This window comes from Camelus bactrianus, chromosome 8, assembly GCF_048773025.1.
Source record: "Camelus bactrianus isolate YW-2024 breed Bactrian camel chromosome 8, ASM4877302v1, whole genome shotgun sequence".
Lineage (NCBI taxonomy): Eukaryota > Metazoa > Chordata > Mammalia > Artiodactyla > Camelidae > Camelus > Camelus bactrianus.
This window is the reverse complement of record NC_133546.1, coordinates 33,300,565-33,325,938: the sequence shown is the minus strand read 5'-3', so window position 1 is coordinate 33,325,938 and position 25,374 is coordinate 33,300,565. Positions and strand designations below refer to the sequence as shown.

Here is a 25,374-nt window from a genome sequence, read left to right as displayed (position 1 = left end):
TTGTCAATGCTACATTTATACAGGGATATTGTGTAATTTTTTGAGTTGATAAGTAACCATTTTGTGACTTACTTAAAATAATTATAGATAGATAGGTAGATAGATAGATATACATAAGTGTATGGTATTTAGGCAAGAAAAGACTTATCTGAGGTGTTCTTTGGCTTTGAATTCTGTTTTTATTTTGTAGGTTATTTTTTAATTGGCATGATGAACTGTCAAGAGAAAGTACCAATCGCTTAGGGCAAGTGGGTTAGTTTAATTGGTCATCTGAGTGTCATTGTAGCCCAGGATTAGAAAAAGCTAAGAGAACTCAAAAGTAAAAACTGTAATATGAAGTTATTTTATCTTTCATGGGTTCTGGAACAAGTTAATCAAGATTCCTAACTCTAATAACTTTATTTTTGAAATACTTGTAGCCTTGCCTCTTGTAGAAGAGTTGCACATTCATCATGATGTTCAGTAACGTGTCATGTGGATAAAATATTTAGTAAGCATCAGCTGGTAATCTAAGAAGTAATGATACCATCTCAACCGCTGGTCATAAATTAGATGTGTTAGTTTTTCTTAGAATTCACATAATGTTAGCCATATGTAGTACTCACTCTGTGCAAAATAATTCACATTACAAAGAACTTAACTGAGTGCCTACCATGTGCCAGAAGTTCCGTGTTACTTAACTCAGGAAATGCAGAATGAGTGAGATACAGTGAACTTGCAGGCTGCTAGGGAGATTAGGCATCCACATGTCTAAGGTAAGTTCTACAGGACAGGTACTGAATGTGGTCGGGAGAAATAGGGAAGACATCTTGAAGCAAGTAGCATTTGATCTGGTTAAGATTTCAATAGACAGAGTGTGTTCTTTGGACTTTCTCCAATTACAAGAAGCAGAGCTATGCTCTCTCAAGCTCCCTCACTTAATGCCTTTTACTATAAGGCTGCACAGGAAGCAGGAAGAACAGGAAAGCAGTCTCAGCAGCCACCCGGGTGGGCCTCACGGAGAGTCGGACACTAGCTCTGGTAGCATGAGGGCCCCCATTGTCTTCCTAGGAGTGAGTGTCTGCTGTTCCCTTCTCCAGTGATCTGCACTGTGCTCACTCAGCTTTTCTCTGTCTTTGCCTGCACAGCAAGGATAGGGTGCCTGTGTATCTCTTTTTCACTCCTTAAGACAGAAGAGCTGTCTTGGCTAATCTCTGTTCAACAAGGAGATCTCTCTACACACAGCTCCTGCCGTCCAGTAGATACATGCTTTTAGCTTAGACTCAAAGCAAGCTCTTTAATCTTTGTGAGCATTAGTTTCCTTGTCTGTAAACTTACAATGTCCTGGTGTAACCAGTTGTGGCCAGTGTGATAGGGTCACATGGTATAGAGTAGTGCTTCTCAAATTTTAACGTGGGGACCTTGAGAAAACATAGACTCTGGCTCCGTAGGTCTGGGGAGTGACGTGAATTCTTTGTCTCCAACAAGCTCCCAAGTGATGCTGACGTTGCTGCTCCTCCAGCTACACTTTGAGTGGCAAGTACAGGGTGTGGTGACCACTGTATGAATAGAATTACTCAGAAAGCAGGCACTCCAGGCAGGAGGTCTGTGGTTGTGAGAGTGCGGTTCGTGCAGAGGAAGATGCAGTGTTAATGTCTACACGTGTTTTATTAGAAGGCCAATTTTGAATATGGTTAAGATCAGAAAGAGTAAGGCCTCTTCAAACCAAAAAGTCAGTATGTAAACAATTCAGGCGTAGTCTCGGAATAACACGATTGTTGGGATGGGTCATTAGTCTTTATATTATTTGAGTCTAAAGCAAGGCAGTGGTTATTTTAATGTTTTCAGTGAGAAACAGTAAGCAGGTGAGTCTGAATTTAAATTATTTATCTTCACTTGAGAGCTTGCTGCAAAACTCCTTTCTCAGTTTGCCACCAAAGTCTGTGTTGTGTGTCAGGATTGGCAGGAGGATCCCCAGTGGGACTTAGTTGTTTATTATGTGAACTTGGAAGCCAGAGTCCCTGGTGTGGACACTGAGTATCCTTTTCGTTATCGTTCTGGTGCCTTAGGAGAATCATGCATCTCTGATTGTCTTCAGTAGAAATCCATGGATATGATAGCTCAGAAACTCGGTCACGAAGCTCCTTGAACCATTATAATGTCAGACGTCCTTTGAGTTAATTCCAGTTTCAAAGCACCCATTACAGTCATTCTCCTACTATTCATTTCATAAATGTAATCTAAGACTGACTGATTAAAAACTAAAGGGCTTTTTAAAAAAGTTAACAGTGCTAGAGTTCAGTAGTGATTTTGAATTATGTGTAAGTGTAACAGAAGAGAACTGAATTAAATATCTAAGCCTTTCTGACCTAATAGGAGAAGCATGAGGCAAAGTGAATCTTTTTAACTTTTTCTCCATTTCAGTCATTACATTCAAAAATTACATTCATATAGGCCCTGTGTGATATTTACACCTGCTCTTCATTGTTTTTGAATGATCATTTCCCATTGTTTCATTATCTGGAGCATACCCACTTCATCACATTCTTTCTACCTTAGAAATAACTTATTTTAACTTTAATGATAAGAAGAGGCAGAAATGATCAATTTTAATGATTAAATAGTATCATCCCTTTAAAAAAAAAAAACCAGGAGTCTCCTAATTTATCTGAGTAAAATCTTGAAAAGGATTTTCAAAATTCACCTTATGTTGATAGTCATGTAGAATTCTGACTCACTGAATAGATTTACCACATGACCTTCTTTGACTTCTGTATTTTGGTTTTCAGCTGTCAAGGCAAGAGTGCTGTTTAGTATGAGGAAGTGTTTTAGTACAGTGAAAAGAATGCTGGCCTTGGAGTCAGACAAACTTATGTTTAAATTTCTTCTTAACACATACTTCCTATGTTTCTTTGGGCAAGTTATTTAATCTCTGTGAGCATTAGTTTCCTTGTCTGTAAACCTACGATGTCCATACTCACTTTGCAGCATTATTTTGTTGATAAAAATAAATAATGCATGTAATACAGCAGTATAAACATTACCATGTAACAGAATTTCAATAAACAGGAAGATTCTTAAAATTTTATGACAAAATACTATTGTGTTTTGATGTAAAGTAGAAGCAAAATTGCTTTTGTCACACGCATTTGCATAGGAAGAACATTTGCATTGTCATCTATTCTTGACATAGGTGAATGCTGTGGTGCTTCGAGTTACAAACGGAAGTGCTGTGATTGTAACTGCCGCAAAGTTAATCTATAGATTGGAACCACCATTGTCAAAAAAGTGGTTTTCAGAAAAAGAAAGCAATGATATTGTGCACAGTTTACCAAAAGAAATTCTAACTAATCTTCAAAATACTGTCAGTCAGTTCACTCAGGCTCAGTGAAGTAATAAACAGGAGCACAGGGAAGAGTCAGTTATCCCTGTTGTTTGTAGTGAGACATTTTATTAATTCACAAATAGGGCTAGGAAGGTCAAGTGATGCCCGTGTGCTTTTAGAGAGTGCGGGCGGGAAGTACTGTGTGAGAATGGGACACTCCGCTGTTGTTCAAAAGAAAGTCAGATAAGATGTCCTCCATGTCAAGTGGAAGACAAGTATTTTCCATGAACATACACATGCTCACACACACCTCCACGTGGTGAATGTACAAAGGCATCTTCCTGATGTTTTCCTAGGTACAGGCCACAGGACCACCATACATATATGTTTCTAATATGATTCTTTGTATTATTTTTATAATTAACCTTCCTTAGATTAATAGCAAGCCAGGGACATGCATTATTTTAGATGGTGTTTCATAGCAAATGCTGGTATAGCAGTTTATTTGCCAGCATGGTTTTCATTTGATGAAGCATCTGTGGGGCTTTGATTTTATAAAAGTAAATGAAGCCATTAGTAAGAAGAGTAATGAAAGTGCCTGGGAAATTGGTTCAAGGGACAGGTGAATTCACGGGCCGCAGCCTGAGTGTGGATTTGGGGCGTCACGAGCCTTCAGATTTTACTCTGTCCTTCAATCTAGGAGGTTTTCTTAAGGCCAAATTGATTTCCAGAATATCTCGAGTGTTTAATTCTCGTGTGGTCTACAAACAGCCACTTATCCATGTGAAAACAATTCTTTCCTCCTTTAATAACAGAGTAGTCATATCTTATCGTAGTTTTGGTCTTGAATGGGGGAGGTATTTTACATCTGGACATATTATAGCCTTGTAGCTAATTTCCCTGTGCATCACCATGCTTATCTTTTTAGCCACTTCAACTATATCTCCTAGTACTTAATATTACTTTTCCTTACGCAGATCCAGTGCCCCACTTGCCAATTCGTCTGGTGTTTCAAGTGCCACTCTCCTTGGCATGAAGGAGTTAGCTGCAAGGAATACAAAAAAGGAGACAAATTGTTGCGCCACTGGGCCAGCGAGATTGAACATGGGCAGAGGAATGCCCAGAAGTGTCCAAAATGCAAGGTGAGACAACCCTTAGGAGGAAAGGAAAGGAACATGTGCGTGTGGATATCACTGAGCAATACTGCGTACTATATTGAAGTGGATTCTGCGTGTAACTTTCTTAATGCAGGTGTGGAGAAAAGAATATTTGGTGTTTCATTTTAGAAGAGTAATTATATTACATAACTAAAATTGAAGATTTTATATATAAACAATGTATATTCTTATTCGCATTACATTTCCAAATTTAAGGAGGCTACATATAAATATGGACCTTAAACTTCAGAATTCTTATTTCCCATTTAAAAATCGAGATGTGTATACGGGAAACAGCTAGTATGAAAATGATATGAAAGTATTATTTCTAGTTTGTCAACATGTACTAAAATCACTTTTGAGTTGGATAGACTCTGAATCCTTGCAATGCTTTGCTTTTTTGTTTTTCCCTCTGCCATTGCTTATTGCTTTAGGATTACATTAAACTGGTCATTTCCCTTTTTGCAACTCTGGTGAGGTGGATGCTAATAGCTAAAATCAGGACTTTCTGAATCTCATTTTTCAGTTTTCTCTTGATAATTATGCAAGTAGTCAAGAGTTAGCAGGCATTTGAGCAGAGACCTAGATGTTAAAATTCAACCACGCAGACGGCCAGGGAATAGTCGCCTATAGAGAAATCAGCAAGTAAATCCAGCCAGAAAACTTTGAATTTGATGTTTACAGGATAGGGATCTGCTGAAGTTTGAAGTTTTTTTTTTTTTAAGCTCACTTTAGAAAATGATATGTGTGTATACGTGTATGTGCAGTCGAGCATATGTGATTTCCATTTTTTGCCGTATTTATTTTTGGAAATCATGTCTAAACTGGGCCTGTTTTCTTTCAAGAACAATTCGGCAGTTTCTTCCTGGAGACTTAGCACCAAGGTAAATGAAATTTAAATTATTAGAAAAAAATTTTTTAAATTAATCATGTGACCCCCAACTTGAAGTTAGTAAAAGTGTATTCTGAAGTCTATAAACGAGCATAAATACAATGCACAGATTCACTATACCAAAATCACATACCAGTTTATATATATAGTAAGTCAGAGCATTGCCTGAAATAACACGCTGCATTCTTAACAATTGGAAGACATTTTTGAAATAGTTTGGATGGCCTGGCTCTCTTAAAAATTATGTCTACAGATGTTTGAGCTAAAGCTTCCTTTGTTTTCCCTGTAGAAGGCAAATGCATCCACAGCTATCCTTTTGATTTTAGAGCTACTTCAGATCACTGCATCAATTGCTCTATACACTTTGATTTTTCAGCCACTGAAGAACAATGGGAAAATGAGGCCTTGCCCCCTTTCTCTTGCCTTCTCAGTTTATTCAAAGCTACTGCTCAGTTTCATACTAAATATAGGCTGGCAGGAATTCGGGCCTGCTGTTTAAGCCATTCTGCTTTAACACTGCTCAGAAGTATACTTTATATCTCTCTGGAAAGTTGTGAAACAACTACCAGTTAGCCTGGCTGCTCTACGCGTCTGTGCTAAATGAGGAATACTGCAGCACTCTGTGTTAGGGAAAATCTGAACAGGTTGAGGTAATACAGAAAAATATACATTTATTACTGTTATCCCACAATCTGACATTAAATGGACTCTGATGTTTTGAAAGAAAAAGCACCCAATTGTCAAGAATTTACTGAATGCACTAACAGCTGCCCACAGTTTTTACAAACATGGACAAGCAGTTAAAGAAAACATACATGCTGGTTCTTTTTTGAAATTATAGCCAAAAGGTCAGGCTTTTAAAAGGAATTACCTTTTTAAAAGCTGAAGGGAAAGGAGCCAAGGAACTATGGAATCAGTTTACATGACTACCTTGTAGCAGAGAATCTACTTTCTGGGAAGATTCAGGTTCAATAAAATTTATGTCGGTTTAAGTCATATTTTATGATTTGTTCTGAATACAGATAGTTTCAGGGATTTTTTTAAGCGTACGACTTTAAAGTTTTACAGTTTCTTAATTGTGATTTTTTTTTTAATTGGACCATAAAATTGTATTTTCCCATGAGAAGGCTTTCTACTCTTATAAAAGAAATCCATGAGATGTTACTTGATGAATTAATATTTATTTTATACTCCAAAGCTTTATTTCATAAATAATCCTTTAAAATTTATAAATATGAAAAAGGAAGATGCTAGGCGTTAATGAAAAAAAATCACACAATGTTTCCAGGTGAACAATTATCATAAATTTTCATATGAATATGTTTTCAATAATGATAATCAAATGTGTTTAAAATTTTGTTGTGACCAAAGTATATTTATGTACCCTACATAGGTAGGTATACTTGCTTAAATTGATTCATAATATTAACAATTATTCTGATTTTTAAATGATTGTTTGGGTTACAAAGGTCATATGACATATGATAGAAATTTGGAAGAAAGGGAAAAAATTCATCCAGAATCCTGCCACTCCAGTACACTCACTAATAACATTTTAATGTCTCCTCCATCTTTCCCCTTTTTAAGTAACTTAAAAAAACAAGTTTTAATTGTAGTATGAAGATAATCTGATATCCTTTGTTTTTCCACTTAACATGTCAAGCTTTTCTTATGTTAGTCGTTTTCATGTAACATTTATTATCTATGTAATATTTGTTTAAATATCCTTCTGCTATTAGATACTAAAGCTGGCTTTGAGTTTGGGATATTTTTGAAATCTGTATTTTTTATAAGTAATGTATTGATGACATTCATCTTGAGTATGTATTTTTCCATATTTTGGGCCTTTAAAAGCTTATATTTCTAAAGGTAGAATCCCTAGACTAAGGAATATCAATGCTTTTAGCATTTGGCACATACTGCCAATTTGCTTTCTAAAAAGATTGAAACTTTATAATTCCACCAGAAAATCTGAGAACCTATTTTTGTATGATCGTTCCTTATTCAAGCATTTTTAAAATACTGATTTAATAGTTTAAAAATATTTTGTTCTTATATTTTGAATTGTCTTATTTGCTTTTGTATTGAGTATAAGTTCATGTATTTTTGAGTTTGAAATATCCCTTTTTGAGTATCTGTTCATATCCTTTGCCCATTTGTTTCAGTCAGGTTGTGGATATTTTTTATTATCAAATTATATGAGCTCTTTATTTGAAAATATTAATTCCTTTTCTGACAATTTTCTCTGGTCTTCTGTTACTTTCTTTTATGCCAGTACAGGTTTTTGTTTGTTTTTTTTTTCCTAACTTAATATGTGTGTGTATTTTTTTTTAATTTAAAAAAATTTTTGTTTGACCAAAAACATCACTCTTCGTTTTTGGAAAGAAAGAACACAAACACACACATATATGTATTTACACACATATATATGTTTACATTATTCTATGAATATTTTGTTCCTAAGCTTAGAAATTATCTATCATCCAGAAGTTTGATAAATGGTCTATTTCTTTTCTTTTTTGTAAATCTATTTTATTTCTAAATATTTTAGCTCTTTGATCCACACATTACTTGTTTTGATGCTTATTATGCATTGGATATCTACACTAATTTTTTTCAAATTAAAACTAGCTAATATAATTGTGTCCCCCTACTCAGTGATTTGCGATTTTTCTCAAAAAAACATGTTAAATTAATAAATATAATAGTCTCTTTTCTGAGCTCCCTAATCTTACTATCGCTAATTTTTGAAGAAAATTTTGTGCTTTTAGTGGTGAGAGTTAAATGATTATGCTTTTGTAAAATTTGCCCATCCATACAAGGTTTGATAAACAATTCGTTATTTTAATTAGTAATCCAAATAAATCAACTTTTCTTTCATTCACTTATAATTCTTGTTTCTCCCATAATGACTTTTTATCTTTATCTCAAGTGGAAAGACCAGTTTAATATATGGTATAGTATTATGAAGAGATTTGACTTATGCTGAGAAATCAAAATTTTTATTTACATATGAATTTGGCGGATAATCAGTATGAATATTAAAATTTTTTTCCTCTCATACATGATCAAGATACTTATTCCTAAGTGTGATATCTTTATACTAGGGTAAAGGTATATGAACATTTCTGGAAGTTATTTATTTATAGGGTATTTTTATGAAAAGTTAATAGCACCATAGTAAGCTCAACTTTACTTAGCCATTTTTATTTGAGTCTCATTGCTTCTTAAGTCATCGTATTTTTCAATCACTTGTGAGACACCGTTTTTTATCTAAAAATGTTTTCTATTTTCAAATTCTTAACCTACAGAAAAATACATGCTAATTTTAAAATGTCTTTCTTGAAAATAATTATGACAAAACTAAATCTAGTTTATGATCATTTTAAGTTTAAATTATATTTAAAGCAAGTAGCAGATTTAAATTTTGTTGGAGGTATTAGAATATTTAATATTATGCAATTTATTTTGATACTAGTGTCTTATAGCACAGATTAGATATTAAACTCTTAGTTAATAAGAAAAGAATTGCTAAGTCAAAGAAAGGGAAAAATGAGATGCATACCTAAAAAATTAACAAACATGAGGTTATAAATATAACAAATAAGTAAACACTGTTGTAAGCATTTCCACTTGTACACTTTAGATTTAAATTTTTTATGAAAATTTTTGGAAACAGTATTGAGTCAGATAGTGCTTTTTCATATTGCGGTAAAAAAGACACATAAAACTTACCACCTTAACCTTTTTAAAGTGTGAATGTTTATTAAATTTATGTTTTTATTTGAAAGTTTGAAATACTTAAACTATTCCAAAGAGTACACTGATAGTTCTTTAAATGGTAGAGTAATACACCACTAACTAAATTAAAATTTTTTAAAAAGTAATTATTTTATTGTTTCCTTTTTTCCAGAAGCAGCCGCTACCTATGATTTTATTGTTCAACACATACTTTTTAAAAAGTCTCTTTATTTAAAGGAAATTTTAAAATAAATACTTACTTTAATTTATTAATAAATATGTGTCAGGTTGTAGAAAAACCCCAGCTGGATGTTTCTACAGGCCTGAACAATTTTAGATTTTAGAAAAATTAGAAATCACTAATATTATTATCTAATATTATAACAAACATCATTAAAGATAAAACCAGTCATGAAACCTTCAAGAATGTGAATAATTGTAACAATTGTTAATGATCCAATCTCCAATGTTCAAAAGGTTGAATACTGGTCAATTAGTGTTACTTATCTTAACCAGGTTTCGTATATTAGCTATATCATGTTTTTCTGTTTAAAATGTTAAAAAAAAAATGGGGTTTTAATATTCAAAACTTCACAAAGGTCAGATTTCTGCCTGAGTGTATTTTTTTAACGTATGTACTTTCAAAAGAGAGGTGGACACACCTTCAGGCCCTTTTACCGGATAATTTAAGGCAAGCCAATTTAAAGCAAGCAGGAAGTTAAAAGTTAAGAAACAACTATATTAAAAAAGGCAGTATATAAAGAAAGTGTTATCTCTTCAAAGAATATTTCTAAAAGAAATATCATAATATGTTAACATAATTAAATATGGGTGGCAAATCCATGCATGTCTGGTATGTCATTATCTTTAATTTTTTAAATGTTGTAAATGGCTCATGATAAAATTAAAATCTAACAAGGAACAGAGGGACTTGAACATCACAGCATTCTGGAGCTACTTTACACGCCTCTGTTTGCCTATGCAATCTCTAAAGATTTGGCTGTTATATTTTGTTCCCTTCCTTAGGTAAAAGTTAAATGTTACTCAGAATACTGGGCTTACTGAAGCAAAATTGGGGTTAATATTTCTCAGAATAGTTAGCTTTTTTAAAATTTGGAAAATTAAAGGGGAATTCCTCAAACCTCCCTCCCCAAATTACCTTCTTCCTTAATGTCAGATAAGAGAAGTATTTATATAAACATTTATATAATATGGTACAAATATAGTCATAGCCAACTAGATGACATGTAGCTGACCCCCTTTTATTCCTTTTATATAAATGATCTCATATTTCTATTTTGGACATTTTATAAGACATTGCATAGAGATAATTAGGAAATTATACATTTTCATAGGCTAATTTATAAGTAATATGGTTTATGAATTAATGGATCATTGAGTCATTTGTTTTATTTCAGAGTGTGAGCATAGTTCTTATATGTAGGAGGCAGGACATTTCTTTTTAAAAGAAATGCCAAGATATGAAAAGCGAGTGCTGAGTTCTGATATGCCATCTTTATTTTCTTCTGAAAATGCCTTTGTACAATGTTCTTCCTTTGTAATGATAACAGCAATACTACCTAACGTATACCTATGTTTACTACATATCACTCTCTATTGTAGTTATATACATATGCCGTCTCATCAGATCTTCAGATGTGATACTAAGATGCTCAGTTCCAATGTGCCATCCAGATCGTAATTATTGAGTGCCTTTCGGTAAAACTTTAAGGTGTTCCACAGTAATAATAAAACGATAGGCTTGAGTACGTAAGTCACATTTGCTGTCTCATTTAAATCTCAAAAGAAAGTTGTGAAAAGGGGGTAATTACCACCATTTCAAAATATAGAAACAGTTTCAGAGAGGTTAAGTAACTGGACCAAAGGGCAGGCAGGGGAAAGTGAATTATATTCATCCATAATTTATTGTGAATTTGGAATTAAAGGGATTTACTTCTCATGGTATTTCCCTTCAGGTATTGCATTCTCTTCAATCCTGTAGTAGGATGCTTTGGGCAAGAATGTACTGATTCAGAGAAAATGATTGATTTGATCCTATTCACATCAAATTAGCACAAAAAAGCCATGTCTGTGGGCTCTTATAACTGAGCTATAGCTATGTCACCTACGGTGGCTGAAGAAGGAATTTAGGGAATTGATGTTGGATTTTACAGTTAATCCCGGAAGTCTCTAGCACTTTACACACCACTTCAAAAGCAGTCAGGGGCTGGTGACTTTTTAAATAGTGCCCATTAAGAAAAAAATAACTTCTTCTTGACCACTATTTATCCATTTTAACTCTCCAGATTGCTTGAAATCACTAAATTTGAAGCAGTGGTTATCACTGCTACTGTTTTCTTGGAGTGTCAAAGTCTAGCCCTTAGTTGTGTGAAGACCCTGATCGTTTAATGGAAAATATCTTTTGATCTGCTTTGATCCTTGAGATACCTTTGGCATCTAAAGCAGTGCTGGGCACAGTGTAGCACTAAATAGAAAATTGTCGAATGAATGAATGTCACTTTTCTTTCCTCCTTGTATGCGCTTTTAGAATCCATTTTGTGCTCTGTACAACATGGTCCTTTTTCTCCTGAAACTCACAGAAGGGGAGACAGTCTTTAAACTGAAAATGATAAAACACTGTTGCACTTCAGTAGGGATTTGCATGAAGTGTTATAAGGAAGTTTATGATAATGGGAACATCTCAGTTCATCTTGGGGAAACCAGGGAGAGCTAGGCTGTTGAAGATTATTGGGTGGATTTTGGCAGGATGAAAGATATCCAGGGATGGGAGTATTGCCCTGGAAAGTACAGGGCACAGAGCCAGGAAATGAGTGCTGCATACCGGAGCCACGGGCACTCTGCGGTTCCCTTAGAGTAAGGTTCACAGAAGGAAGTGGTGAAAGATGAGGCTATAGAAATGAACAGAAGCCTGGGCTTTGCAAGCAATGTTAAGAAACTTGGATTTTACCCTCCAGACTGAAAAGTTATAAACAAGGAAATGGTGGTATCCAATTATATTTTAGGTTGGTTGGTGTTGGTTATCCGAAGGTAGTTGTAGACATCTAGAAGGAAGTGATGACTGTATGAGCTAAGGTCATGATCAAAGGCTGGAGAAAAAGAGAAGGATTAGATCAACATCCTGGGGCTAAAACTGTCTAATTTTGATGAATATCTGGAGGTGGGAAGTAAGAAGAGGATGGCAGCCGGCTATTTAGGTTGAGTATCTAAATGGATGGTGATACCATAAACTGAGATAAAATGATGGAGATGGACCTAGTTTTGTTGTTGTTGGGCCAGGAGGCCATGGAATGATGATGCGTTTGGTTTTGCTTATTTGACTTTGAAATGGTTGTAAGGCATAAGGTTTATGTGACCCCAAAACAGTTGCTACATGATTCTGCGGCTCAGGAGCCAGATCCACAGTAGAAATTAAGAAATAAGATCTAGAGGAGGGAGGTTGAAACCATTTGAGTATAGAAGAGTTCACCCAAAGAGTATGTGCAGAGTGGTGACTGATGAACAGAATGAAGAGACAGGTGAAGAAATAGGAACCTAAGAGAGATAAGAGAAGTACCTGAAAAAAAGTTGTCATTGAAGCAAGAGTATATCAGAGGTCAGAAGGAAGTAGTGATCAAGTGATTAAATGACACTGAGAGATACAATAAGATAAGAATTTAAAACATGGTCTTTGGATTTGGCAATTAAAGGGTCATGGATAATACTCATTTGTTCTTTTAATAAATATTTGCTAAGAACATGCTATTTGATAGGTTCTGTACAAGTCTCTTTACTAAAATAACGAACAAGATGTCCATGATCTGTGTCCTTTCAAATCTCATCAACTCTGAGAGGAGAGGGTTGGAGCAGAGAGAGAAACAGATAATTAAAAAGTGTTAAAATGGAGAGCGAGGAATGCTGTGACCGGTCTAGTACAGCTTGTTTCTCGTTTCCCAAGTATGCTGTGCTGGGAATAGTCTCCCTCCCTCTGAGTCTTCATAACTGTTGAAGTGAAGACCCACTTGTTCCTCATTTCTCAGATCAACTGTCACTTCCTTAGAGGAGCCTCTTGTGACCCTTAGACCAGATCAAGCTCCTCCTACTAAGTACTCTCTTCATACCTTGTTCTTTTCTTTCATAGCATTTGTCGTGGCTTCTGAGTGTATAGTTATTTGTACAATTGATTACATCTACTCCTTAGACTAAAAGCTCTTTAAGGGCTGAAGCTGTGTCAGATTTTTATCAATGAACAAATAAATATTGACTGACTGAATGAATGAATGGTTCCTGGAGAAACACAGCTGATCTGGATGTTTCAGTAACATGGGGTTGCAGTCAACTGAGGAAGAATTGAGACATTAGTAAGAAAAGCAGAGAGTATCGAGTATTGTTTTAAGAAGCTTGGTTAAAATGGAAAGGAGAGGGCAAACATTGGCTATATGGTCATTTGGAATCAAAGGAAGGATTTACTAGGATGAGGAGATACCTGAATTATTAGCCGGCTAAGCCGTCACAGTCCCAGAGGGGAAAGGGTGAGGATGAACGGAAAGGAGGGGGAAACTGGCATCTGAAGATTTCTTCTCAAAGAAAGGGCAGGGCATGGGGTTAAGGGAAGTATGGTAAAGAAGAAGGTAAAAACTTAGGGGCTAAATTGTAATACAGCTCTACCCTGAGAAATGAGAATTGCACAGTACAGTCTCCTTCAAAGAATTTGTCATAAATCAATCATGAGACAAATATGTATGAAATTTCCTATTACAAAGAAAGCCAGTACCTTGGAGGACAATTAAAATCAGAGTATTTGCTTTAAAAAACTGACATGGCAGGAGACACTGAATAGTTTTGAAATCAATGCCTTATTTATTTTTTGCAATATGATTTACCATAATAGAGGCAGCCACTTTTAATTTGACACAACAGATGAGGATTCATTCCACTTATTTGTCCCTTCCCTTTCTTCTCCTTCCAGTTTTTGATACTTATTATTTTAGTTCTTCTTTTGATTATATTTTACCTTTAAATAGTATACTGAAACCCCTGTTCAGTATTTAACAATTTTGGATGATGTATGAGGGTGTAGCCCTTCTGCAGTTCTTTTCCGCTGCTTCTCTATTTCTTCCCATTTTCTGTAAGCCATAACTTTGTTTGTACATTGTCAAATTTAATTATATTCTCTTCTAATGTAATTTTTAATACTTGCATCTTTTCTAAAGGACAGGTCTAACATTTGAAAATCAATTGAGTGTTTACAAAATCAAGAACATGTAATTATGGAACAAGGATTACATTTCTTTTTCTATAAGATCAAAATTTCTGGGAAAAATGCCCCTTGTACACTTGCTCACTGTCAATTACTCAGTCATGCCTTATTTGTTTATGCCTCTTATTTGGAACTTACACACTTTTCATTTTGTTTTGTTTTGTCTGAAACTTCTCATTGTTCGTCCTTCTTCCGTATTGGGGGCAGAAATAAGCACTTCATTTTCATGTTATTTAATATTTAGCTCCTCAGGAACTTTATTGCCTGGTGTATATTCCATTGTTATTTTTTTGAAGATGTTCTTGAAACCAGCTGACTTCCTGTTCTAAACTGGACTGATTGTGTTTTAGCTCTTTCTCTGAAATTTCTACACTGTTTTTTGTATGTGCTAACATTGTCTTTTCTTGACTTGCACATTCACATAATGAAGTGCTTCCATATGTCATGGTCCCAGAAAAGGAACAGAGAAGTCTTAGCATCTCTGGAACTGTTTGAATTTTGCCCCCATTATTATTTACTTTATAGGTGGACAAGAATTCTAGGTTCATAATATTTTAAATCAGATTTTCAAAGGCTTTGTGTATATGTTTGCTTTTTCAAAATCCCAGTGTTGTGGAGAATTGGTATAGTGACCCAAGTAAAGAACTCAAGAGTTATTCATGGGACTTTTTTTTTTTTAACTTTCCTCATAATTGTTGCTTCTAATGAATTCCTCCAAATATCAGAGCCATTAAGGCAAGCACATATGTTAAAAAAAAAAAAGGCTTTTAAACATATAGTAAATTATTTGTTGATGACAATAATACGTAACAATTAATTTAGTTACCAATTTCTGCTTAAAGTAAAATAAGCCTTCAGTTCTTCGTGAAAGGGGAGATAAATACTTATGGGCAGACTGTACTGATTTAATTATAAAATGGATTGGATATTTAGCAGTTCATTTATTGTTATTCTTCCACCTTATAATTAAGTAGAATCTGTATGAAAGTAACAAGCTGAATTCTTTTTTTAAAAACACCTTTATTGTGGTATGATTCCTGTACCCTGAACTACACATATTTCAGATGTACAATTTGATGAATTTTGATACATGTGTACACCAATGAAACCACCACCACAATCAAGACAGCTAGCATTTCCATTCACTCCCCAAGGGATGCAAATTTTGAATTCCCAATTTATGCCTTCCTACCCCCTTTACCCACTGGTAACCATAAAGCTGTTCTCTATGTCTGTGAGTCTGTTTCTGTTTTGTACATAACTTCATTATGTCCTTTTTTTAGATTCCACATATAAGTGATATTATGTGTTATTTTTCTTTCTCTTTCTGGCTTACTTCACTTAGAATGATAATCTCCAGGTTCATCCATGTTGCTGCAAATAGCATTATTTTATTCTTTTTTATGGCTGAGTAGTATTCCAGTGTGTGTGTGTGTGTGTGTGTGTGTGTGTGTGTGTGTGTGTGTGTGTGTATTCCACATCTTCTTTATCCAGTCCTCTGTTGATGGACATTTGGGTTGTTGTACTTTTTAGTAATTTGTGGTCATTTTATTAAACTAAATGTAAACTTGAAGAAGTCATGTACATATGTTGATTAATCTCTTATTACAGGTATTGATATGAATTATGAAGGCTGTCATAGGCTCAAACAGGGTCCACATTGTCATTTCTGTCTACTACAATGTGGACTTAATATCAAACTCTTATTAAAGAAATATCTGGCATATCCTTAACAATTTATCTCATGACTTATAAGTGTAGAGAGGTATAAGCAGCATTTAGTGTTTAAATATTCAACTCCTTGCATACCAGCCATCCTTATTCAGTATAGATGGTGAGAAGAAACCTTGTGGGTGATAACAAATCAAATGATGTTTGTGGTTTATGAGTAGTCAATTTAATCTAATGGATTAGAAATATCTCATCTATCCTGCTCTGTCTCCATCTCTTAAGTAAAAACAGAATTTTGATACTAAATTATAGCCACTTGGGTGATTCGTTTGTGTTTTTAGAAGAGCTAAAGTGATTAATGTTTTGAAGCTATAATTAACATTTTTTAAAGCTTCACTGAGAAATAAAATGGACTTTGCATAAGTATAATTTAAACCTACTTTTTAAGGCTCTATGTTTTGGAAACAGAGGGCATTGTCAAAGTGTGACCTTTAAAGATATTCTCAGGGAACTCATTTAGCATATGAAATTTGTTATCCCCTGGGTGTTAGGAGTTCAAAATTACAACTCACTTAGTAAATGTGAAAAGTAATATCTCCTGTTACAAGTTAACCTGCATTATGTCAGTTCATTTCTCTTTTAGCATGTAGTTATAAAATATTCATATATAATCGATATATATTTGCAGTCATATTAAAGGAAGCACTGTGTACTTGAGAGCTAGAAATTAGCCACTGTGTGTGTGAAATATTCAGGTTAATCCATAGGACCATAAAATCCTTCAACGTACAAGGTTCCTATATTGTCAGGGCTTAGAATTTTATCACTTCCTATGCAGAAATATTATTGGACTAACAGTATTTTAGTTGCCTGCCGCGTTTCAAATATTCTTTTAGAAATAAGAAAAGGCTGTTAAAAGAGGCTAGAAATTGCAGTCTTCACTATTTAAATAATAGGTGTACCACATAAAGATTTTAGAACACAATGAAACAATATTACAAGCAGATATAAAAAGACAGTGAAAATTGTATGTGCAATTTTGAGGCAAATGAACTGTCCGTGACAAGTTTAACTTATTGGAACAAATTTCCAGTCAGAGAAAGTTTTGATATTATTTTAACGAAGAATGTGAATTGGCCTAGAGAGCAACTAAAATAAGCAGAAAGACTCGGACATGCCTTGTGCCGGAGAGCGGGCATGATTGTGCGGTCAGTTAGCAAAGAGTGCCATTGACCCTCTGCTTTTATCTGTAAGTTTATAACAAGAGGCTGCTTAGCATAATAAAGAAACAGACAGAAGTCAAAATCCCCTCTCCATTCACTCAAGCAGATTAGTTTTCTGAGCCCTGGTTATGAATAAGAATGCCAGTCTCGTGGTGCGGTTTTGAGGCTTAAAGGTGCTAATCTATGTACAATGCTTGGCATATAATGGGCTCTAAACAAATATTAGTCCTTTTCCATTTATAGGTCACACACAACACAATGTTATGTGACCAGGAAATTTGTTAAGCTTTGTTATCTCCCTATTAAGATCTGATTCAACATACGGTTAAAACGTTGAGCACATGATGAAGTAACTTTTATTTTGGGTGCTCAGTGGTTGCCTCTGAGCATGTGTTCCCCTAGTGCTTGGGAGGTCTAAAGGATGAGAAATAGTTCAAGGATTCAGTAGGGCCTTGGCCTAAGTGTTCCTTAATGCCGTCTGCTGTGCTAAGTGGATATGGTCACAGGGATCATTCTTCAGAATCACTCACATCACAACGGGGAGAAGTGCTGGACCAGGGGAGAGATTACCAGGAAGCTACAGGGCTTCAGCTTCAGAGACCTTCCCCTGCACAGGTCCCTTCTTACACCTTGTGTCTACTTTATGTTTGTAAATTTGCATGCTTCTACTTTAAGAGGACCTCTCCAATTAGATAACCTTCAAGCCCCTCAAATCTGGATCCACTCTGACCAGATTGTAGGTAAAAGAAAAAAAATTCAATGTAATTTGAAAAGATGAAATGGCCAATGGCAGGAAAAGCAAGTTTTGCTTCTATTGACAAAATAACGATTGGTCATTACCCTTGACCATAGATGCTCATATGACCTTGACCACAAGCTAGCCCTGGCCTATCCAGGAAGGCGCTGTCTAGTCCAGGGTCAGCCTAAGAACCACCGATATGAAGAAGTGAGAAAGGGGACCACCTGGCAATCAGGGGGTGTGCAGTTACATTGCCCAGGTGTTTGGTTTCTGACATTTTTAGGTGGGTAAAGGGGAAGAAATAGATGGAACCAATATTATATTGATCCGACTCAGTATGTGCTAAACAGTGGGTTAGACACTGTACATATTTATCACATTTTTATTCTCATATAAGTAATATCATCTAAATTGTAGCTTGGGAGACAAGAAGTAACCTCTTTTTCTTACAGCTAGTGGAGCCAAAATTCAAACACAGGGCTTCTTGAAGTCAAAGCTCAGGTCCTTTCAGCCTCCCTGTGGGGCTGAGGCTTACCTGCCCAAGAATCAATCAGCCAGTGGGAAGGAATGGACATTTAACCTACAGTCTACCCAGATTTTGAATACCTAAGATCCTGCCAGCCATTTAGTAAACTTTTCTTTTTTGGTTTGTTCATCTATCATTTATTAAGTGCCTGCTGTGTGCCAGTGATTGTTCTGCCTGCAATGTGCTGCCCTTTATGTAGTTATTACATCTTCAGAATTTGTCATCATCACTTAAAAACTCTCCAGGTTGGTAGGTAGGTAAGTAGGTTAAATGAATGGTTGGATGAATGAATGGATGGATGGATGGATTCACATATATGTATATTACTCCAATGAAAATTTCACACTTACTATGATATCTGTTGTTATTTTCAAAGCCTCAGAAGTCCTTTTAAAATTGATATTGTTCCTTTAAATTGAAGTGTGCAATTTTGGTTAATCACTAAAACTTAAATATTGCTCATGATCTGGAGTTAGCAACTTCAACATTTTTATTCACAAAACCTATAAAATAAGGCTGTATTTTGAAATGGATAATTTTCTTTAACTCTCAACTTTTTAATTTCTCTTTTCACATTAAAGATCTTGTCTTTTTCCTGGATGCTTTTTTATCCCATGTCCATAATCATTGGCTAGTTTTTGAAAAAATATAACTGCTCTACTGCAGAAGCTCAGGAAGCTACACTGTGCAGCAGGGGAAGGAAAGCTTGATTTCAAATGAAATCTGTAAAGGTGTGGACTGTGGCCAAGGCTTAACTGGAAAGAATCAAGCAGCCACTGAAGGGTTTGTCTCACAGGTTACCTGTGACATTCCCAATCACATTAAAATATTCCCTGACACACTGGTCCTAAAGCAAAGTCACGGATAGAAACTGAAAGTAGTCAAAATAGCACTGGGAACATTTTAAATAAATTTTCTAAGGGAAAAACTTACAAGTAAATATATGTGTATATAAATAAATCAGGATGAATGAGATGTGGCTTGAGTGTAGTAAGTACCTACTCTATGGTGAAATGGGAAGACTGTTGTTTCAGGAGATCCTGTTTTAATCACAGGAAAGTTGGGCCAAGTAACCAAATTTTTTTTAAATGAAATAATGTTAAGTTTTGTTTCATAATTATTCCCCTAACAAACAAAGCATACACATACTTGAGTGAAAGATGTCTCTGGTGTATACGCAGTGTCCGTGAGGATTCTGAGTCAAATATCCAGTTATACCTCAACGGGTAGTAACTTGATTGTAATGTGGCCTCAGTGCTTTGAGACGGTGACTACCCCATTGAGGTGGGCTATTCAAGAGGAAAATCCTTGTTACACTCTGAGTGAAGCTGTATTCACATGGAACTTGATAGCAACAGTAGCAGGAGGTGTTTAGTTGCACAGGTGGCATTTGTCTACACAGTCCTGTAAAGGCATCTGCAAATGGTATTTGAGCTGGAATCTAAAATAGTATTGTGAATACACTTTCACCTGCTGTCATTTCCTCCCGCGAAAAGAGACATCTGCTCCTTGATTTTCACAAAAAGTTTTACATCATCCTTTCTTCTAAGGAATCCTCTTCATCTCTTCTTATTCCCCAAGTCACCTTTCCTTGCTGATCATGGCATCGACAAAATATACTTTCACAGCATTTTAAATTGCCTTGCAATGATTGAGTTAGGTCTGCGTCTAGAAAGATAATCGAGTTTCCTTTGGGAAGTGGTTGTTTATATCTGTATTAGTCAAAATAAGCCAACAGCTTGAGCCACCTGAAATATTGAGCTTTATATGTGTTAAAGGGTTTGATACAAAAATGGCCTTGGAGACAAGCCAACAGCCTCAGAAATACAATGTAAGGCTTTTATTTTGGTGAAACTTGTAAGTGTTGTTCCACACATTTGCCAGATTTTGCTTTTTAAAAAATTTAATAACTTGTTTTCTTCCCCTCTTTCACTGGTACAGATCCACATCCAGAGAACTGAAGGGTGTGACCATATGACCTGCTCACAATGTAACACTAATTTTTGTTATCGATGTGGGGAGAGATACCGCCAGCTCCGTTTCTTTGGAGACCACACATCAAACCTCAGTATATTTGGATGCAAATATCGCTACCTCCCAGAGAGACCTCATCTAAGGAGACTAGTGCGAGGGTCAGTCTGTGGTGAGTGTCGGACATGACTTGCAAGATTCTTCCCTGGGAAGTGAGCAATGATGATAACAGAACTCAGGAATGTAACAGAGTAGCCATGGTAAATCTGGGCACCTGCCAGGTATCCTAGTAGAACCTTAACCCCCCACAATAGTTGGGAGGTATTTTCTGTCCCTTTGAGTTTAAAATTTAAAAGTTTGTTAGCAGGACATTACTTACATGAGCAAGCAGACTTTGATCGAGAAACAAATAACTATTTACACTGCAGAAATATGAAGTCATTAATCTTCTGAAACCCTACTGTAAACCTCTTGATGGGAGAGGACAGTGTCATTTATTTTTATTTTTATTTTTCTAGTGGCAGTATCTAGCAGCAGGTCCTCTGTTCATCCATGGAAGACTTGTAGTCCAATTTGAAAAATCCCTGTGTTTCAGAGTCTGTGATGAAGTTCCATTTTATCTATATAGTTGATAAGCCATTGTATATATTTGTGTATATTTTCTACTGTATTAATAGTTAATAGTAATAGCTAACAGTTAGTGAAGTGACCATCTAATGCCCACATTGCATATAAACTCAAGTTTAAACATCCAAGTGCAATGCTTTTATGGATGGACTTTTATACCCCTGCCTTCATCCTCTGCAATATATAGTCTTATAAACAAATACACAGACATAAACACAGATTCCTGCTCTGGCCTCATGTCACCACCTCTTTGCAGTGCAGTTTTCTTCTGGCCTAATAGTTCTCCCAATAGCTCCCTACTCCTCTGGAACAGACCTGACACACATTTCTTTTTCATCATGTAGAGCTTCATTCTTTCTTTCTCTGGCAGTCTTTCACATGTATAGGCAATACTTTCTAACATTTTTCACATTTCTCCCTTTCCACTTGTTGTGCTAATTATAATTCATAAAGCTCTCTTTATATCTCTCTTTCATCCTCCATCACTTCATTACTGTTGTGAACCACTCCTCTCGCTAGAATCGTGTGATGGCAAATCGGAACAAAGCTAGTGGTAATGATATACTTCGGTCAGATAAATGATAGAACATATATTTTAGATTTCACTTCGTCGTGTAGAAACCAGTGCCATCATTTTCTAAAGTCTTTCCTAATCTCTATAAAAACACCATTTCTGAGCTTTAATTAAGCATAATTTTCCACAGCCAACAGCATTCAATATAGACAAAATTGGTTTTAATGATTTTCAGTGCTTTTCTGTTTATTTGTTGTGATGGTATATATTATAATTATACAACCAATGTGCACTTATTAGTTAAATACACTTTGGAGAAATAGCTAAGGAATCTAATCCCTATTTATAACAGTACTCCCATGAGAAAACTAACTGCAAATTAAGTTTTGAGCTGTAACCTACTTGTAAGCCTATATATACTATGAGCAACCCAACCACCAAACCCTAAATTTCCTACATTGTTAGTTATTTTCTTCCCTAGTTCAATGTCACTTTGAGGCAAGATGTTTCCTTCCATTTTTTATTTTAAATAATCTTTGATTTGACCATCTTTTTTTCCCTTCTTGTTTTTTCTGTTTAGTCATTCTTAAATAAGGAAAGTTATTTCCTGCACAGTTTGTCCAGTAATATTTTGGATGCATTCTCTTTGAGTCTTCTCACTGTTTGCCTAGATGCCACTAGAATCCTCTTCTCGGGTCAATAAAAATTAAAGGCCAGTTATTGAATAGCCTGTGGAATGGACAGCCTATAAACATTGTCAGCAGGGAACTATTTTCTTTGTACAGTCTTTTCTGTTTTTATTGAAATGTTTTATGGTCAGCTTTCTGTAAATGGTTCTCTTTTTGGCCTGTTTTCTTCTCTGTATGTGTGTGTAGTTGTGTGTGTCAGGACAAGCCTGACAAAGTAGGAAGCAGCTGGCCTTACAATGAGCTCTTCGCCCTGCACACACTAGCCCGCCTCTAGCTTGGCTGCCTCCAACTGCAGGTGGACTACCGCTGCAAGCAGATGGTCCCCACAAAAGGCAGGGAAAGGAGTCACTCTGGAAGTCTCAAGCTTTACCTTTTCCCTGCCATGTAAGAGAGAAGATGGATTATAGCAAAGCCTCCTGTCCACCATCCTTGTGTGATGTAACCCAGTTTGCTCCTCAGTTTGGGACCACAGCCTCCAGAGGTCCTTGGACAGAGACAGAGAAAGGGCCTGCCCTCCTCTCACAGCTGGAGGATGGAAAAATGGTCTACATTCCATGTGATCATGTGCCCAACTACAGAGGTTCTACCCCTACAGAATAAGGGAGAAGAGAGATTTGAGGATACATAGCAGCTTCTGACATGGAGGTGTCTCCCTGGTAAGAAGTAGGGAGGTTATTCAGTGAATACTGTTGGGGATAAAAGTGACAGAATAAATGCTGAATTCTCTTATTATTCCATACAAATATTCAAAGTATTAAATCATAAAATAGTAAAGGAAATACAGGTCTTTAACTGATTTCTAGATGGCAAATAATTTATATGATGAACAAAAGCAATGGAAACCCCTCCAAAAATAAATATCAATATTTTTGTAGAAAGAAAAGAAGTAGGAACCAAAGTTGAAGAAATACAAATAGCCAATAAACATGTTTTAAAAGGTTGAATGTTATTACCACTCAGAGAAATGTAAATTAAAATAAAATGAAATTTTTTTTTGACTATTGGTTAGCAAATATTTTGTCAAGTTAATACGAAATGCTGGCCTTCCATACTCTACTGAATGAAATGGAAATTTTGTGCAATTCTTTAAGAAAGAAATGTGACAGTAATATGAAGGACATTTTAAAACATGATAAATCTAGGCTGATAGTAGTTTATTCACAAGTATAATTTAAAATGGCAGAAAAGGGAACAAAAATTAAGACTAAAATATTTACATGAGTTAGGGTATATGGATGTGATAGAACATTGTTTCAGCTGTTGAGAATGGTATTTTAAAAGAATTGTTACTGATCTACAAATAAGAGAGTCCGCTTAACTGTCCTCAAGACAGTTTCAAAAGTAGACTTAAACATGTATCAAACATTGATTACATGATTGTAGTAAGTTTATTACTTCCCAAAGAGAGAGTGTGCATGTCTGGTTCTTTGAGTTCTGTGATATTTGGAGGGAAAAAAAAATTCAGTGCCATTACTGTATAGTCATGTTCCATCACTATTATGAAAATATATTGATAATTACCTAAAAAGGAAGCATAAATGAACATACTGAGCTACATGTACAGAAAAAAACAGATTCTTTTAGAATATGCAAGTCAATATTTCTAAACTCAAGCATAGCTTTAAGAATATATGAAATGTAACTGTTCAGTGAGATTTCGTATTACTTGATTGATTCTGTCCGTGCTGAAAAATGTAGGTAAAAACACAGACATTGTGTCAACTGAATGGCAATTTTTCAAAATTAGTTATTAAAAACTGTATTTTCTATCTGTTTTTTATGGTTTCAAAGACTGTTTCTTAAGAATAAAAAGGTTAATATTTTTCCGACAAACTTCCAACAAACGACTGCATTCTGTTTCTATTTTTTAATGTGATTGGTTATTCCAAGTTACTGTCCTTTTGAATGGTGTCACTGCTTTATTCTTCAACAGCTATGTAATCTGCTGTGAAGTCCCTCGGTCCCTTCCTCACCTCTTGTTGTGTTTGGGTTGTGCAGATGTACTGTTGCATCACATGCCTTAAGGGCAAGACTACTACATAATGACAAGATGTTAACTACTAGCCTCCACTGTTGTGCTAGTGCCTTTCAGCATCAGTGGGATTCCAGCTGTGAACTCTGTGCTGGAACTAGAGTTTCTTCTAATCATCTCTCAGTTATTCACTTAGGATGCCAGATGGCATCAGCCAGCATCCAGCCCTCTAAAAAGTGCTTCCATTTAAAGTTTGTTTAATGATTCACCTGAATAACCTTTAATATAATGTATGTTTATTGGTAATTTTCTTAAACAATGGTGTTGAAACATCCCCTTTGTAAGCCAGTGTATTAAGTGTTCATGGTGTTAGCTTCCTTTGGATGGAAGAAGTAAATAAATCACTTTCTCAGATGTGAGCTTGGGCAGAGCCCTCTGTGACTCCTACCTGCTAGCTCTCCATTTTGCAAACTAATTAGATTTTCTGCTACCAATTCAGAATGTGTCACTCCTTTCTTAAATCTTTCAGAATATTAAAAATTAAAAATGGAAGAGATCTAAAGGAAAAACACAAAGATGAATGGTTGTGGTAGAATAAAGTGAGCCAGTAGCTTTGGAATTTTTTTGGTCATAAAGGATAAGTGATCTATGAGATGTCTGACTCATGTGCCCAGGACTTGAGTCAAGTAACTGAACTTACATGTGTATGTTTGTTCTACCCCTGATACGTTTCCTTAGAGAAATACTGCCTTAATTATAAACAGACTCCTTAAAATAACATATGCTGTGATATTAAAAAGCATTGCGGAAATTGTTTTTAGTTTTAGTTTTAAAACTCTCTAAATGGTTTTGCCTTTTATTTTCCAGCTGGAAAACTATTCGTTGCACCTCTAATCCTGGTCTTGGGATTAGCACTAGGGGCCATAGCAGTTGTAATCGGTAAGAAGCACTTAACGTATCTGAGATAAGCGTTCTCTGAGTGCCACAGACAGAATATGAGTGTAAATGTAACAGTGTGAGCCGGTGATTAAGTGGACACAGTACCTGCTCCATGCTTGCTCTAGATAAGACATCAGCTTGTGATTTACAGT

The 25,374-nt window shown here is 35.4% G+C and overlaps 1 protein-coding gene across 2 annotated transcripts in view; it reads left to right on the top strand.

The window, feature by feature from the left end:
• Nucleotides 1-25,374, top strand: part of RNF217 (ring finger protein 217) — a 117,485-nt gene that overhangs the window by 81,110 nt on the left and 11,001 nt on the right. Inside the window, exons 3-6 of one of the 2 annotated variants that reach the window (XR_012508634.1) lie at nucleotides 4,282-4,446; nucleotides 20,452-20,653; nucleotides 22,498-22,967; nucleotides 25,151-25,222. Coding sequence is in view for 1 of the 2 variants with exons in the window: in XM_010965507.3 (XP_010963809.3) it covers nucleotides 4,282-4,446; nucleotides 20,452-20,653; nucleotides 25,151-25,222 (439 nt within the window). In the remaining variant the exon portion in view is untranslated. The remainder of the gene's footprint in view (nucleotides 1-4,281; nucleotides 4,447-20,451; nucleotides 20,654-22,497; nucleotides 22,968-25,150; nucleotides 25,223-25,374) is intronic. The other variant, XM_010965507.3, reaches the window with a different exon arrangement.